The 15,721-nt window shown below is 44.1% G+C and overlaps 1 protein-coding gene across 3 annotated transcripts in view; it reads right to left on the bottom strand.

The window, feature by feature from the left end:
* BIN3 (bridging integrator 3) overlaps positions 1-2,370 on the bottom strand; it is a 129,490-nt gene extending 127,120 nt beyond the window's left edge. The window contains exon 1 of one of the 3 annotated variants that reach the window (XM_053367042.1): positions 2,283-2,370. In XM_053367042.1, coding sequence (XP_053223017.1) covers positions 2,283-2,290 — 8 coding nt within the window. In that variant the 5' untranslated portion in view covers positions 2,291-2,370. The remainder of the gene's footprint in view (positions 1-2,282) is intronic. The other 2 variants (XM_053367041.1, XM_053367043.1) reach the window with 2 other exon arrangements.
* Positions 2,371-15,721: the final 13,351 nt, after the last annotated feature.

Genomic DNA, 15,721 nt, shown 5'->3' with positions numbered 1-15,721 from the left:
TTTGATCTTAATTATAATTGACTAGGAAGGTAACCAAAGTGAAGCAAGGTGCCTTCCTCAGCTAAAGTTCAAAGCTTTCCTAAGTAGAATCCAGGTACAAACCTTTAGTGCATGCACAAAGTTTGAACCAATGATCATTCCTAATTTGCTTTAGTTTGAAATCTAATCTATTTTTCCCCAGAGTAATCACTACAATTACTTATTACACTAAGTATTTCAATTTTGCTTGATCCAAATACTATTTGGATCATACTGACCTAATTGTTTTGTGCTATGCAACTTCTCAACATTTACTGATTCCAGAGTAAAGGCCCAGGGTTGCTTCCATTGAGAGGGGAGAAAGATGGTTTTAGTGGAGCTGTAACATAGACAAGTTATCACTCTGAAATGGCACAACATAACAGAACAAATGTCTTCCATAATAACTTCCAGAACAAACGTCTGGGAATGTAGAAAAAAGCAAATGATGAAATAAAGAATATTAAGCATTTTTACACTAACTCCTTAGTCTGCATCCTAGCAACTATGAGCCTGAAACTGAAAGAATTGTGGAGTTGAAAAAGCAGCAGGATTGAAGAACAAGTTATATTTTAAAAAGAATACAAAATAGTAACAATTTACGAATTCTGTAGAGTTTTTGGGAAATGTAGTTTTGTCCCCTGATCCATGGGATTAGCTGAAGACAGACCCTGTTCCGTGAGTATTTATGGAGGAAATGGTTCCATTCTCTTCTCTGATAGGTTTTGTGGATGGCATTGGTGCAATGATTTTCTTTTTTGATGCAAGGTGAGACTTCTAACACCTCAGACACACAAAGTCATCGTTGTCCACTTCTAACATCTGTACTAGGACCTTGCCTACAAGGTACCTGTGTTATCTTCTTTTTTAAAAAAAACAACAACCCAACAACGATGCATACAAGATGCCACAGGTCTCTGAGAACTTTTGCTGTAACAGACTGACATGGCTACTTTTTAAAAAATACACCAACATAATTTTACAAAGGTCTATAGGTTTCAGATGTTCATGCATTATGAAGGAATGACAAAAGGAAGTGCTTGCTCCCTGGAACCAGTTGCATTTTTAATAAAGAGGAAATATGAATTCTTTGATCAGACTAAAATGTCCTTTTAGTACAGCCTTCTGAAGCCAGAGAAAAACTTCTAAATAACCTACTGCAGGAACTTGATTCCCCATGGGTTGAGTGAATTCCCTGCAGAATCTGCAGCTACAATTCTACTAACTGATGCCAGCAGTATATGAACCTGATCAGTCCCTTGGATGGAAGGCCACCAGGAACTCCCATGTGCCAGTAAAATTTGAGCACAACAAAACAAAATGTTAGGAGAGCCAACACAGTGTAGCGGTTGTCACAATAAGACTGAGGAGACCCGTTAAGCCATGAAGCTCACTGGGTGACCATGGGTCACTCATTCTCTTTTAGCTTGATCTACATCACAGGACAGCTATGAGGAATTTGCTTTGAGCGCATTGGAGGAAAAGCAGGATATAATTATAAGAAGTAAACAAAAGCAAGAACTTAGGCAGCCCCCAACTGGGAAAGACCAGGCAGTGGGCAGGGTATGAACAATAAAATTATTATTATTAATATCTTACTTCCCTCAGTGACTAACCAGACACTAAAAAACAAAACCTCAAGGAAGAGACCACAGCTCAGTGATAAAACACCTGCTTTGCATGCAGAAAGTCTGATGTTCCACCCTACCTACCCCAAGGCAGGGCTAGGAGAGCCCCCTCTCTGAAATCCTGGAGATTTGCTGCTGGTCATTGTAAAGAATATTTTGCTACACAGACCGATGTCCTGATTCTAGATATGGCAACTTCCTATGCTTCTATGTTCCTCTGAAGCAAGGGGTGGAAACAGAAGTGTCTCCACACACACACCCACCCCCGCCCTGCCAACAACGGGTAATCAGAGATACACTGCGTTAGTACATGAAGGTTCAACTTCTCTCGGATGTCTAATAACAGTTTGGAGATCTAACGCCTATGAGTTTCACACCCTTTGAAGCCCTAATTGCTGCCCGACCACGTGCTTTGAAAAAAAGAACTGATAAGGAGCAGGGACACCCCACGACCCGTGGCCCCTGGGAGGAAAGGGGCTCCCGCGGAGGGTCCGGAGGGCCGCTTGGAAGCCCCGCAGGGTCCACAGGCACCGGGCTGCATGAGGAAACGGCACGGAGCGAAGGGGCTTCAGGGGCCGGAGGAAGGCGGGTAACCGAGCGAGGACCCCCTCCCGCCCGGCCGCAGAAACAACTCACCAACTCATGGTCCCCCTTCTGGTCCGGCGCCTCTCCCGGAAATGCCTGCTCTCCCCACGGTCCTGCTTCCGGAAGTGAAGTCGGGGCCAGGAGGCGAGTCGGGATGACGTCACACGCGAGGCGGGGCCGGGGTGGAGCCAGGGCGGGGCCGGGGTGGAGCCAGGGCGGGGCGGGGCCTGCCTCGCTCTTCGGGGGCGGGGCGTCCCGAGGGGGCCGAGAAGGAAGGGCGGCTGCCTAAGCCGCGCCCGCCCCTTCTCGGGAGGCTCCTCTCCGGCAGCCTGGCCCCCTGTCGCCCTCAGGCGCGCTGCGGGAGGGGCTCCTTTCACGCATGCTCTGAGGACTCGACAGAGCAGAGACTGGGGGGGGGGGTCTATAAATAATTTCTATTTTGTAAAAACTTGTATTGTACAATATTGTGTAGATATATGTAATATGAAATAAAGTCATAAGTAGAAAAAAGGTACAGGACTAAATTTGTAAAAGGAGAATTGCATTGCACAGAGAGCTTTGGACCTCAGTTTCAAATATGCAGTCATGGGGAAAAGAAAGTACAGTGGTACCTCGAGTTAAGTACTTAATTCGCTCCGGAGGTCCGTTCTTAACCGGAAACTGTTCTTAACCTGAAGCACCACTTTAGCTAATGGGGCCTCCTGCTGACACCGTGCAATTTCTGTTCTCATCCTGAAGCAAAGTTCTTAACCTGAAGCACTATTTCTGGGTTAGCAGAGTTTGTAACCTGAAGCATATGTAACCTGAAGCGTATGTAACCTGAGGTACCACTGTACACCCTCTTTGAATTCTGTGGTTTTACATCTGGTGTCAGCAAACTTTTTCAGCCGGGGGCCGGTCCACTGTTCCTCAGTGTGCGTAGTGCCAGTGTGGTGTAGTGGTTGAGAGCGGTAGACTCGTAATCTGGTGAACCGGGTTTGCGTCTCCGCTCCCCCACCTGCAGCTGCTGGGTGACCTTGGGCCAGTCACACTTCTCTGAAGTCTCTCAGCCCCACTCACCTCACAGAGTGTTTGTTGTGGGGGAGGAAGGGAAAGGAGAATGTGAGCCGCTTTGAGACTCCTTAAAGGGAGTGAAAGGCGGGATATCAAATCCAAATCCAAACTCTTCCTCAGACCTTTTGGGGGGCCAGACTATAATTTGGGGGGGATGAACAAATTCCTATGCCCCACAAATAACACAGAGATGCATTTTAAATAAAAGGATACATTCTACTCATGTAATAACACACTGATTCCCAGACCATCCGTGGACCAGATTTAGAAGGCGATTGGGCCAGATCTGGCCCCTGGGCCTTAGTTTGCCTACCCATGTTTTACATGTTACAATCATCTGCTCCTTAGTGGGTCTTAATATTAGGCAAATACAACCTCAGATGAATAACAACATATGACATTTCACACCATACTATGATTTATTTAACAGAAATAAAGCCAAAATGGAGAAGCCATGTGTGAAAAACTTAAGTAAATCTTATGATTCAATAGCTTGTAGAACCACCTGTAGCAGCAGTAACTTGTAATTGCTTTCTGTATGACTTTTATCAGTCTCTCACATTGTGGTTGAGGAATTTTGGCCCATTTCTCTTTACAATGTTGCTTCAGTTTGTTGAGGTTTGCTGGCATCTGTTTATGCAAGGCTCTCTTTAAGGTCCTGCCATCTTTCACTTGAGGTCTCGACTTTGACTGGGTCATTGCAACACCTTGATTCTTTTCTTTTTCAGCCATTCTGTTGTAGATTTGTTAGTGTGCTTGGCATCATTGTCCTGTTGCATGACGTAATTTCAGCCAAGCTTCAGCTTTCTGGCAGATGGCCTCACATTTGGCTCTAGAATACTTCGGTATACAGAGGAGTTCATGGTCAACTCAATAACTCCAAGGTTCCCAGGTCCTGTGACGGCAAAACAAACCCAAATAATCACCCTTCCACCGCTGTGCTTGACGGCTGGTATGAGGTGCGTGTGCTGATGTGCTGTGTTTGGCTTTCACCAAGCATGGTGCTGTGTGTTATGGCCAAGCATGTCCATTTTGGTCTTGTCTGTCCAAAATACATTGTTCCAGATGTACTGTGGTTTGTTCAGATGCAACTTTGCAAATCAAAGCCATGCTGTCATGTTCTTTTTAGAGAGAAGAGTGTCTTGAATATTTCCACTTTTGAATAATCTTTCTCACTGTATTGAATTGGTTGGAGATGGCCTTATAACCCTTCTCAGTTTCATGGGCAACAACAGTTGCTTCTCTAAGAGCATTACTGATGGCTTTCTTCCTTAGAATTGCGTTAAAATACACGAATGCTCCAGACCAGGCTTTTATAGAGGTGGTCACACTTGCTTATGATCGATTAAGCAAGGGCATTTGATTAGCAGCACCCGGATTAGCATTTGATTAGCATTTGATTAGCAGCACCCGGACGCAGGTGGCGCTGTGGGTTAAACCACAGCGCCTAGGACCTGCCGATCGAAAGGTCGGCGGTTCGAATCCCTGCGGCGGGGTGAGCTCCCGTCATTCGGTCCCAGCTCCTGCCTACCTAGCAGTTCAAAAGCACCCCTAAGTGCAAGTAGATAAATAGGGACCGCTTTCTAGCGGGAAGGTAAACGGCGTTTCCGTGTGCGGCGCTGGTGCCGGCTCGCCAGATACAGCTTAGTCACGCTGGCCATGTGACCCAGAAGTGTCTTCGGACAGCGCCGGCTCCCGGCCTCTTGAGCGAGATGAGCGCGCAACCCTAGAGTCGGTCATGACTGGCCCTGATGGGCAGGGGTACCTTTACCTTTACCTGTCTGCTACTTCGCCTCTTAATACAGGAAGGGTATATTTAGTTTTTCACACGTAGCTTCCCCATTTTGGCTGAATTTTTGTTAAATAAATCATGACACAGTGTAATATTTTGTGTTATCCAGGCTGTGTGTTGTTGTTTATCTGAGGTTGTATTTACCTAATTGTAAGACCTGCTAAGGAACAGATGATTGTTATTATGTCTTCATATGTTAAACCACAGAATTCAAAGAGGGTGTACTTTCTTTATCCCATGACTGCACCTTCCAGTTCTTCAGACTTTTGCATCAACCATCCTTATGACTCATTATCATCTTTACTTAAATGAGAGCAAAGTGTTAATTAAGTATTGTGACATTCTTGGTTATCTTGAGTTTTGTTCCCATCACCTGCATATGGTGGCCCCAAAACTTCCTGCTATTTGTCAATCCAGCTCCATTTGGGATTTAGCAATACTTGTGCTTCCCAGCCTCTTAGATCATGTTTCATTATTATATGCTCTGACTTTTCTTTACTAATACCATCTTTCAGATGGTTATTCACTTGGTTAGGTATTCATCCTGTTTTCCATCCTGTTTGATATGCAAATAATGTGTGTGTATATAAATGGGTTTCCTATCGAATTGCTATCGCTGTAGAGTTGCCGCAAGGCAACAGCTGACTAGAGTTTTTGACTTGAACAAGGAATGTTAATAGAGCAGTACAACCCAATGTGTCTTAATAGGAGCCAGCAGTCAGAAGTATGTTTCTTGAGAGCCTGGACTGTTTTGGGGGGAAGCAGATGGGATAGGGGACATACCTTCTCCCCTCCATCTGAGAATGATGTAATCTAGGTCTGTGTATAAAAAGAAACAATAGAAAGTACTACAGTTAGGGTCAGGAAGAAAGACATGGGCAATGTTCATACACAGCACTAAGATATGGCTTTTAATGCTAATTAGGGTTTGTATGAACATTCAAACTCACTCCAGGTAACTAACGATGGTACGGTATATTCATAGTGTGAAAGCATGGTTTATGGTTGGCTAATTAATCTTGTCTTACTATAACTATGGTTTGTCATTTTATCCAAACCCTTAATCCTAGCTAGAGATGTAAATGCCCCCAGAACCCCCAGAAAAATATGTGTAAAAGTCTCCCCAGTCCCTCTATTTTTCCTTCCCCCTCCCCACATTCACATTTCTAAGTGTGAAGCAAGAGTAAGTGGAAAATGAAGTACATCCACACACATACACCCGCCCAAACTGCAGAGCAACTCTGGCTCACGCTTTGGCAGCAGAAGCCCTTCCTACTCATTCTACCTGGCAACCAATTCTTTTGCCTCCAGACATCTTCCTTACAAGTCCTCCCTTTCAAGCCAATCTTTCTCTGCTGCTGTGTGAGGAAAAGAAATTTAAAGGCATCTCTGTCTTATTAACATCTATCTAGGACAGTATAGCCTAGATTTGCTAGAGTTCCTTTCAAGGACAAATCCTGTACTTCTAACATTAAAAAGTTTGATAATGATTAAAATAGAAAAACAAATGAGTGACTGTTTCAAAGGGCTAGAGAACTTATAAATTATCCTCTTACAAGGAGGATTCCAGGTCTATGCAGACCCTTTTAAGTATCTTCCTTGAGGGGTCTAATAAATCTATTAGCAAATAGAGGGCAAAATATTTGAATGTTGTCATAGCTTTTAAACCTGCTAAGATAGTTAGTTACTAACTTTTTATTGTTTAATAATTGGTTCTACTGAAGCTATGATTTGTATTTTGTACTTTGTTGGTTGGTTGGTTCAACCATAATAAACAATTAATTGATACGCAAGACAGTATGCTGAAAGCACAACTTAATTCATAGTGTTACGCCTACAGAGGGGGAAACTAAAAAGAACCTAAGAATACTGACCTTCAGGAGAAAAAGTATTTTCTACAAAACAAATTTGTGAAGAGTTTAAATAATTTTTCTCCTCCTTGGACTCCTAAAAAAAAACCCTTCAGAAATAATACAAAAAATTATAAGCACAACAAAAATACCAACTGTAAAGGAAGCAGAGGCAAAACTTATGGAAGGGGCAATTATAGAATAAATAAAAAAGGTAATTAAAAATCTAAAGATGGGGAAATCTCCAGGTCCTAATGGATTTTCTACATTATTTTATAAAATATTTAAAGACTTAATGGTCCTGTGAATGACTAAACTGTACAATGATACCTTGGCTGGAGACTCATTGCTACCAACCTGAAAACAATAAAGAATTCTATTACTTCCCAAAGTTTATAACCCCTTATTAGTGGAATCTAATTGCCCAATTTCTTTACTCAACATAGATTACAAAATTCTGACAACAGTGGTGGTTAATAAAATGAAAATTTATCAGGAAATATATTCACCTGGGGCTTAAAATCACAGGCCCAAGTAGGAAATAGTTAAACATAACATACCATTGTAAACAGACTCCCTCACCACTCGAGTGCTTATCATTAGATATATTTAAAGCATTTCACTGCTTGGAACCAAAGTATTTAATCAGACTGATCAAAAAAATTGGTTTTGGCACTAAAATTGTTAGATTATTGGGAAATATTTATGATACTGCATTTGCTACAATTAGGATAAATAATAAGGATTCACAAAAATGTTGTCCCAGCCATGAGACAAAACGTGGTTGCCCATTATCACCTTAGTTATTTGCTTTAATTATAGAATCCCTGGCAATGAGATTATGCCAAACTCTGGCAGGAAAGCATGTAACTATCAATGAAAGGGAACACATTCTGGGACTTTATGCTGATGATATTGTTTTATGTACAACAGACCCAGTAAATGCTGAAAGGTTATTAAATGTCAAACTGGATATCTCTTTTATTTTATTTTATTTATTGTCTGACTTAAGGTACATTTTCAAAAATAGGAAATAATGTTATTTCATACTTCCTTGCAACTTCAGGAAACTTGACTCTGTTCCCTCCACCCCTGACTTTAAGGATTCTGTATACTGGACTTGGACCTGCCAGCCCTTCAAATAGAGGGCATCTTCAAAAAGAGGCCTGTTCCCTGTAGAGAACATAACCACTCTAGGAGCATTCCATAACTTTCATAGAATAAAGGCCTTTGCTAGGTCATTTCTGCCGCCATCACTGCTGCGGCCTCTATTAAACCCCTGTACCTACCTTCTCATAGGCAAAGAAAGAGCCTTGCCTAAAATCCCCCACATCTGTTGTTTTGTGGCAAGCTGTTCCAGCTGCTGGTGGCTGTATTTCAACAGCTCTGTACCTCTCCAGCAGCAAAGTGAGCAATATTGTTGGATGGAGCACAAAAGCTTGTTGTCTCTTCACAGCTAATTGTGAAGACACCTTCCCATTTTAAACTTGATTTATTATTAGGAGAGGCTTCCCCTTAGGAAGCCAACCCAGCTTTTACCCAAGACCCAACACATGTCAAGACAAATCCATTGCTTTTCTCTTAATCGGTTAAGCGTGGGCTTGCAGCCGGGCTGGACAAACTGAGTGAAGCTGGCAGTTCTTTCCCTTCAGATCGTCAGACCCTGGCAGTATAATGCAAATAAAAAAGACTATTCCAAAGAAGGTGGTTTAAGGATCACAATGATTTCAAGGATCAATACAGACAGATGTTGCCTCACTGCCTCAGCACTCATTCGCTCTCACAAAGAATCCCTGTCTTTGCAGTGAACTACGGGATGTGTACACAACTCCCGTTTACTCTGCATTCAGTGTACTCTCACCAGTGGTTTCGAAAGTGGTCACACATGACTTTAACCAAAATCCATATCCTGTAGCTATGCAGTCATGGAATACTGCTTTATGAGGCATTTCCCCCCAAACCAGCTTCAAATTGAGAAAAAGAATGACCTGGCTGTATTTTAGGTGAGAGATGCGTACACAGTTGCAGAGGTCTTGGCAAGGAACGCTCTCTGCGCCCCCAGAGAAGCCTTCACTCCTCGCCCAGCTGCCCAGGGAGCAGGGGCGTCTTTATCATTTGGCGTGGTGGACCAGGGCGCCAAGCCGTGGAGGGTGCCAGGAAGAAAGTCCGGGGAGGGAAGCCAGGCCCAGCGGGGGCTTGCTGCCTGCGCGCCTCCTGCGCCCCTCGGAGGCGCCAGCACCCCCTTCCGCTCTGCAGCGCCAGGGTCACCCCTCATCCCGGCGTAGTGCAATGCGAACAGTGCCTACTCAGAAGTAAGCCGTATTGTATCCAATGGGGAAGTGGGGTTAGAATTGCAGCCTTGATTTGTCAAAAAACGATGAGTGAAATCCTACTTCTCCTCCCCCATCCCCCAAACCCCCCACACCACCACCCAGCTATGTGGGGTGCAGTCAGACGCTTCGGATTCTGTTGCTCCTGAACCGCCTCCAAATTTGAAACAAGCGTGAGGCAGGGAACTGGAATAAATGGTGCAGAAAGGAAGGTCTCCAGTTCATGAATTTGCAAACAGAAACCCCAAAAGGGGCCCAGTTCCTCCTTTTGCTGCTGTCCTGCTTGGCACGTGTGGGGGGGCGCGCGGGGTAATGTGGCCATGGGCATCCATGGGGTGCAAGGAGGGCACCCACCCACCCATGAACCATAATTTCCAGACCCCCCCATCTTAAAAAATAAATGTTTTTAGCATTTGTAGAATGCAAAATATGCAAGCACAATTCTTCTTAAAAGGGGGGGGTGAGAAATTAACCTGCTCCCCACATAATGAAAAAAATTCTTGCGGATACCCAGATGCCCCTTTTGAGTGACAGTTGTCAAGCTGAGTTACCTATATGTCTAATTGACATAGAGTGAAATGCAACCCCACCCCATACTAAGTAAGTCCCACTGAGATGTATCTAGCTAAGTCCTACACAGAGTAAACTTATTAAGGGGCCTTAGTTACCATGGCTATCATTTTCCATGGCTGCACTCTGTGTAAGACTAACATTGTCTAAAACCCGCTGAATGCAATCAATGGGATATTTAACACGGTGATATTAGACTGAAGCCAGCCTTATAGGGAGATTCCAACCACATCTGTGCAGAAGTAAACCACATTTCATTCAGCCGGGTTTATTCCCAGGATAGGGGGGTTAGGAGTGCAGCAGCCCTAGGGTTGTATCCAGCCAAATTCCAGTCAGAACAGACCCACTGAAATTAATGGGCCTAAATTAAGCATGCCCATTAACTTCAATGGATTTATTCTGAGCAGGATTTGTATGAGCTGCAACCCATAGTCTACAATCCTCATCCACAGGACTAACTTCTGAAGAGACAAGAGTTAGGATTGTGCCTGTTTGTCAGAGAACATGGGAATGGAGAAGGTAGTTTATCTGCAACAATGAAAAGGTGCTTGTCATAGGTTAGGTTGGGTGTGGGCCATGTAGGTGGGAGGGTTGCCTTGAGGACCTATGTGAGTCTCCCCCCCCCCCATCTTCCCCCCTCTGCCTCTCTTTCTCTGCCTTCTCAGAGCAAAAAGGGACCTTTACTCCTGGCCATCCCTTTCCAAGAATGCCAGGGAAGGGTTAAAAAGGCAATGCTTTGGGGGAAACACCCCCTCCCAACAACCTGGAATCAAAGAGGGAGGGGAAGAAGCCCAGGCCAATGCCAGGTGAGGAAACAAGAGAAGACTAGATGAGCAAGCTTGGCTCTGTTGGAAGAGGGGGCCAACCTCTGTGTGCCCCCCCCCCCTTGGCAGAGCGGAACCCACTCCCCAGTTAGCCAGGCAGGGAAGGGGGAATTGGGTTAGACGGGTAGAGGGGCAAATGGCCTAAGGGTGGCTGGAGTGCCCCCGACCAGCTGCTAGGCTAAGAATAACTGGGTGTTTCGTTTTTTTCTAATTCCCAACATTCCAGTTATTTATTTAATCTGCAAATAAAGCAGGGGGTGGAGTCATAGCTCTGTGGCAGACCTTGGCCTCTCCAGGTGGGGCTGCGAGAGACTCCTGAAGAGCCGCTGCCAGTCAGTGGGGGCAATATTGAGCTAGATGGACCAAGAGTTTGATTTTGCATAATGGGGCTTCCTATGTCTTAAGGGGAGGGTCATAGGCACCCGAGTTTTCCTCCCTGGCATCTGCATGTACGGCTAGGAATCTCTCTGCCTGAATCCCTGGAGAGCTGCTGCCAGCCAGTGTAGGCAGTACTGAGCTAGATGGAATAAGGGTTTGACTCGGGGAAAGGCACCTTTCTAATGACACAGTCCTTATTTATTTTATTTACTACATTTATACTCCTCCATTTCCCCCAAGGTGTCCAAGGCAGTCAACATGCTTTTCATTTCATCTTTGTAACAACTTTGCAAGGGAGGCAAAGCTGAGAGAGACCACCTGGTCCAAGGTCATGCGATGAGCTTCTTGGCGGAGTGGGGACTTGAAGCTGGGTCTCTGGTCCTAGCCCAACATTCTTAACTGCTATACTTCCCTGGCTCTCTTATTTGCTTAATCCTATTTTTTTCCATAAAGGAGAATCCTCCCCCCTCCCCCCATCCATTATTTAGGAAACCCTCCTCCACAATGCCAGTTTAACAGAGGACACATGACCTGAGGAAATAAAATATTACTTTTAAAGAGGGATAACTTAACCAGAGTTGGATCACTGGCCTACCTAGCTCCATAGTGTCTACACTGACTGACAACAGCCTTCTGGGATTTAAGGATTTAAATTTGGTGGACAGAGTGCCTGAAGAACTATGGATGGAGGCTCGTAACATTGTACAGGAGGCAGCAATGAAAATCATCCCAGTGAAAAGGAAATGCAAGAAAGCAAAGTGGCTGTCCAATGAGGCCTTACAAATAGCGGGGGGAGAGAAGACAAGCAAAATGCGAGGGAGATAGTGAAAGATACAGGAAATTGAATGCAGATTTCCAAAAAATAGCAAGGAGGGACAAGAAGGCCTTCTTAAATGAGCAATGCAAAGAAATAGAGGAAAACAATAGAATGGGAAAAACCAGAGATCTGTTCAAGAAAATTGGAGATATGAAAGGAACATTTTGTACAAAGATTACCATAATAAAGGACAAAGTGGTAAGGACCTAACAGAAGCAGAAGACATCAAGAAGAGGTGGCAAGAATACACAGAGGAACTATACCAGAAAGAAATGGATGTCTCGTATATCCCAGGTAGTGTGGTTGCTGACCTTGAGCCAGACATCCTGGAGAGTGAAGTCAAATGCGCCTTAGAAAGCACTGCTAATAACAAGGCCAGTGGAAGTGATGGTATTCCAGCTGAACTATTTAAAATTTTAAACGATGATGCTGTTAAGGTGCTACACTCAATATGCCAGCAAATTTGGAAAACTCAGCAGTGGCCAGAGGATTGGAGAAGATCAGTCTACATCCCAACCCCAAAGAAGGGCAGTGCCAAAGAATGCTCCAACTACTGCACAATTGCACTCATTTCACACGCTAGCAAGGTTATGCTTAAAATTCTACAAGGCAGGCTCAAGCAGTATGTGGACCGAGAACTCCCAGAAGTGCAAGCTGGATTTCTAAGGGGCAGAGGAACCAGAGACCAAATTGCAAACATGCATTGGATTATGGAGAAAGCTAGAGAGTTCCAGAAAGACATCTACTTCTGCTTCATTGACTATGCAAAAGCCTTTGACTGTGTCAACCACAGCAAACTATGGCAAGTTCTTAAAGAAATGGGAGTGCCAGATCACCTCATCTGTCTACTGAGAAATCTCTATGTGGGACAAGAAGCTACAGTTAGAACTGGATATGGAACAACTGATTGGTTCAAAATTGGGAAAGGAGTACGGCAAGGCTGTATATTGTCTCCCTGCTTATTTAACTTATATGCAGAATTCATCATGCGAAAGGCTGGGCTGGATGAATCCCAAGCCGGAATGAAGATTGCCGGAAGAAATATCAACAACCTCAGATATGCAGATGACACAACCTTGATGGCAGAAAGTGAGGAGGAACTAAAGAACCTTTTAATGAGGGTGAAAGAGGAGAGCGCAAAATATGGTCTGAACTCAACATCAAAAAAATGAAGATCATGGCCACTGGGCCCATCACCTCCTGGCAAATAGAAGGGGAACAAGAGTGGAGTCCTGGACCTCCGTCCTAAAGTCCTGCTCTGATGCTACCAGGAGGGCTAGGAATATCTAACACATCCTTTCCAAACTATAATTTCCAGGACTCTTCGAGGGAAGACACAATCAGTGAATTGCATCCAATGCTAATCCTACTCAGAGTAGACCCACTGAAATTAATGGACCTGAATCAGGGAGGTTAATTAATTTCAGTGGGCCTGAATAAGACTAGCATTAGATACAACTGAACATGCTTTTAGTGTAGATGTACAGAGATACTCAGAGCCATAAGATAATTGAAATTCATTACACCAGCCCTCCTCAACTTGAAGCCCTCCAGATATTTTGGACTACAAGTCTCATCAGCCTCAGCCAGTACAGCTGTGTCAAAACATCTGGAGAGTGCCATGTTAGGGAAGGCTGCATTATACCTTTTCTGGACTTCCGGGTTAAGCGCCATCGGTAATGGCGGACTCCCTCTGATTCGGAGGGACTAGCTCCGTGGGAATTGGGTCTGTACCGCTACAGCGAAGCGGGGACCCTTTAAAAATCACAGGCGGGTGAAGCCTGTGAACGTGAGACTCGGCGGGCACCTTTAGTGCCCCCCCAATTCGCAAGGGAACCTGACTACGGGCTCCAGAGCAAGTGGGGTGAGTGGCGCGGTGCTGAGAGTTAACTGCTTCTTCCTCGGAGCGAAGCCGCACAGTCGTTACCGGAGAGCGCTGACTTTTTCCTGTGACAATTCGACTGTAAAACAACTACCCGTGAGTAGGATAAATTGAAAAAGGGAAGAAAAAAAAGGACTGATTTGGCACCGAAGCGGGAAGGTATAAACAGGAAGTCTGCCTTCCGCTTTTTGTAATTGGATTAAAGCAAAGAAGTTGCAAGTTAAAGCTTTGGAAGTTGATCAGAAAGGAGTAAATTTCCAACACCAAAATAAGCGATTCCCCCCTCGGCTGCAGGAGAAGAGGGGGGAGAGGTTTAGACTTTATTTGCCTGCAAGAGAGAGGGAAGGAAAAAAAAATTCTACTGCTCAAAACCTGGGAACGGGCTGCCAAAGAACAATAAGACTGTTGTATTGTGAGAAGCGCTTTTTGACAGTTAGCTGCAAGGAAGATACATTCTATTGGGTTGTCTCCTTTTGACTGTAGAAAAAAAGTAACTGAAATTGAGACTGTTTCTTTTTACATGGTGAAGTGGGGACTTAAAAAGTGCTACTTTTTAACAATAAGTATAGACGGTTACTGTGTCCCCCTAGAGGAAGTTTCTGAATTGGTTGCAACAATCAGGCCAGGGGAATTTTCCGCTTCAAAACAAATTGTGGCCGTGGGACTGACCTTGGCTGAAGTGTTATGGCAGATGGAAAAGAAAAAACAGATCTACTCCAAGAGAAAATAACGAGGTCTGGGAAATCCTGGCAGCAGCGAAGACCATCAACATCTGGTCCTTCTGCCTCATCTGCGGTTGCATCTACACAACCCAAGTCAAAAGGTATGTCATCTGAAGAAGCCTTAGCACTTGCATTAGGTAAGATAAATGAATCACTGGAAAAGTTAAGTAAACAAGTGCTGGAAGCATCAACTAAAATTGACCAAAACACTATAAGTATTAATAATTTGGGACAGAAGGTGAACACTAACACAGAAACTATTGAGAAATTGCTACAGGAATCTACTCTGACTCGACAGACCGCTGAAGAAGCTAAGGAAAAAGCATCCGCAGTGGAGGAGAAGATACCAGGTATACAGAGGCAATTGGAGGATTACAAGTTGACTTTTTCTATGATTGAACTTAAGGAGAAACAGGTGAACTTAAGGATCAGAGCTGTGCCAGAACTAGAGAAGGACAGTCTGGCAGACTTTCTTATGCAGGAATTTGCAGACTTTTGGGACTTGGATTTGAAGAAAGAAGAATTTAAGATTGTGAGTGCCTTTAGGCTTGGAAGAGGAGGGAAGAAGAATAGAGTAAGAGATTGCCTGATTACCCTCCGATCTAAAGAAGAGAGAGATAAAATTTTGGGCTGGCACTATCAGAAGACCGTGGTAATATTGCAGTCAAGAGTGGAAATATTTAAAGATATTCCGAAACATCTCTTGGACCTTAGGTCCAATTATGGAGACCTGGTTGTCCTGCTGAGAAGGAACAGAATCATCTTCAGGTGGGAATTCCCTCAAGGCCTATCTTTTAGCTTTAAAGGAAGGAAAATAAAAATAAGAACAATTGAAGATAAAGAAAGGTTTCTGAGTAACTACGAAGAGGATCTACAGAAAGAACTTGGAAAAGAGCCAGGAGCATCAGACAGAAAATCACCAAATAGAGGAACAGAGCAAAGAGTACTGGACAAAAGATCACCAATAGTGGACATAGCAACGCTATCCTTTAGACTGGACTACCCAGTGAAGGCGATACTAACACCACCGACAGAACAAGAGCAAGCACTGGGAGCAGTTGGAGGAAAATCAGTATAACTACATCATGGCTTTGCAACTATTAAGCTGGAACATTAATGGACTTAACTCCCCTCGAAAGAGGAAAATGGTTTTTCATTTATTAAAAAAGGAACAACTGGACTTGATTTGCCTACAGGAAACACATGTGATAAGGCTTCATAGGAAAATATTGATTAATAAAAGATTGGGCCAAGAGTTTATCTCATCGGACA

This window comes from Podarcis raffonei, chromosome 15 (genome assembly GCF_027172205.1).
Source record: "Podarcis raffonei isolate rPodRaf1 chromosome 15, rPodRaf1.pri, whole genome shotgun sequence".
Taxonomy (NCBI): Eukaryota; Metazoa; Chordata; class Lepidosauria; order Squamata; family Lacertidae; genus Podarcis; species Podarcis raffonei.
Note: the sequence above shows the minus strand (reverse complement) of the source record. Positions and strands in the feature narration are given on the sequence as shown.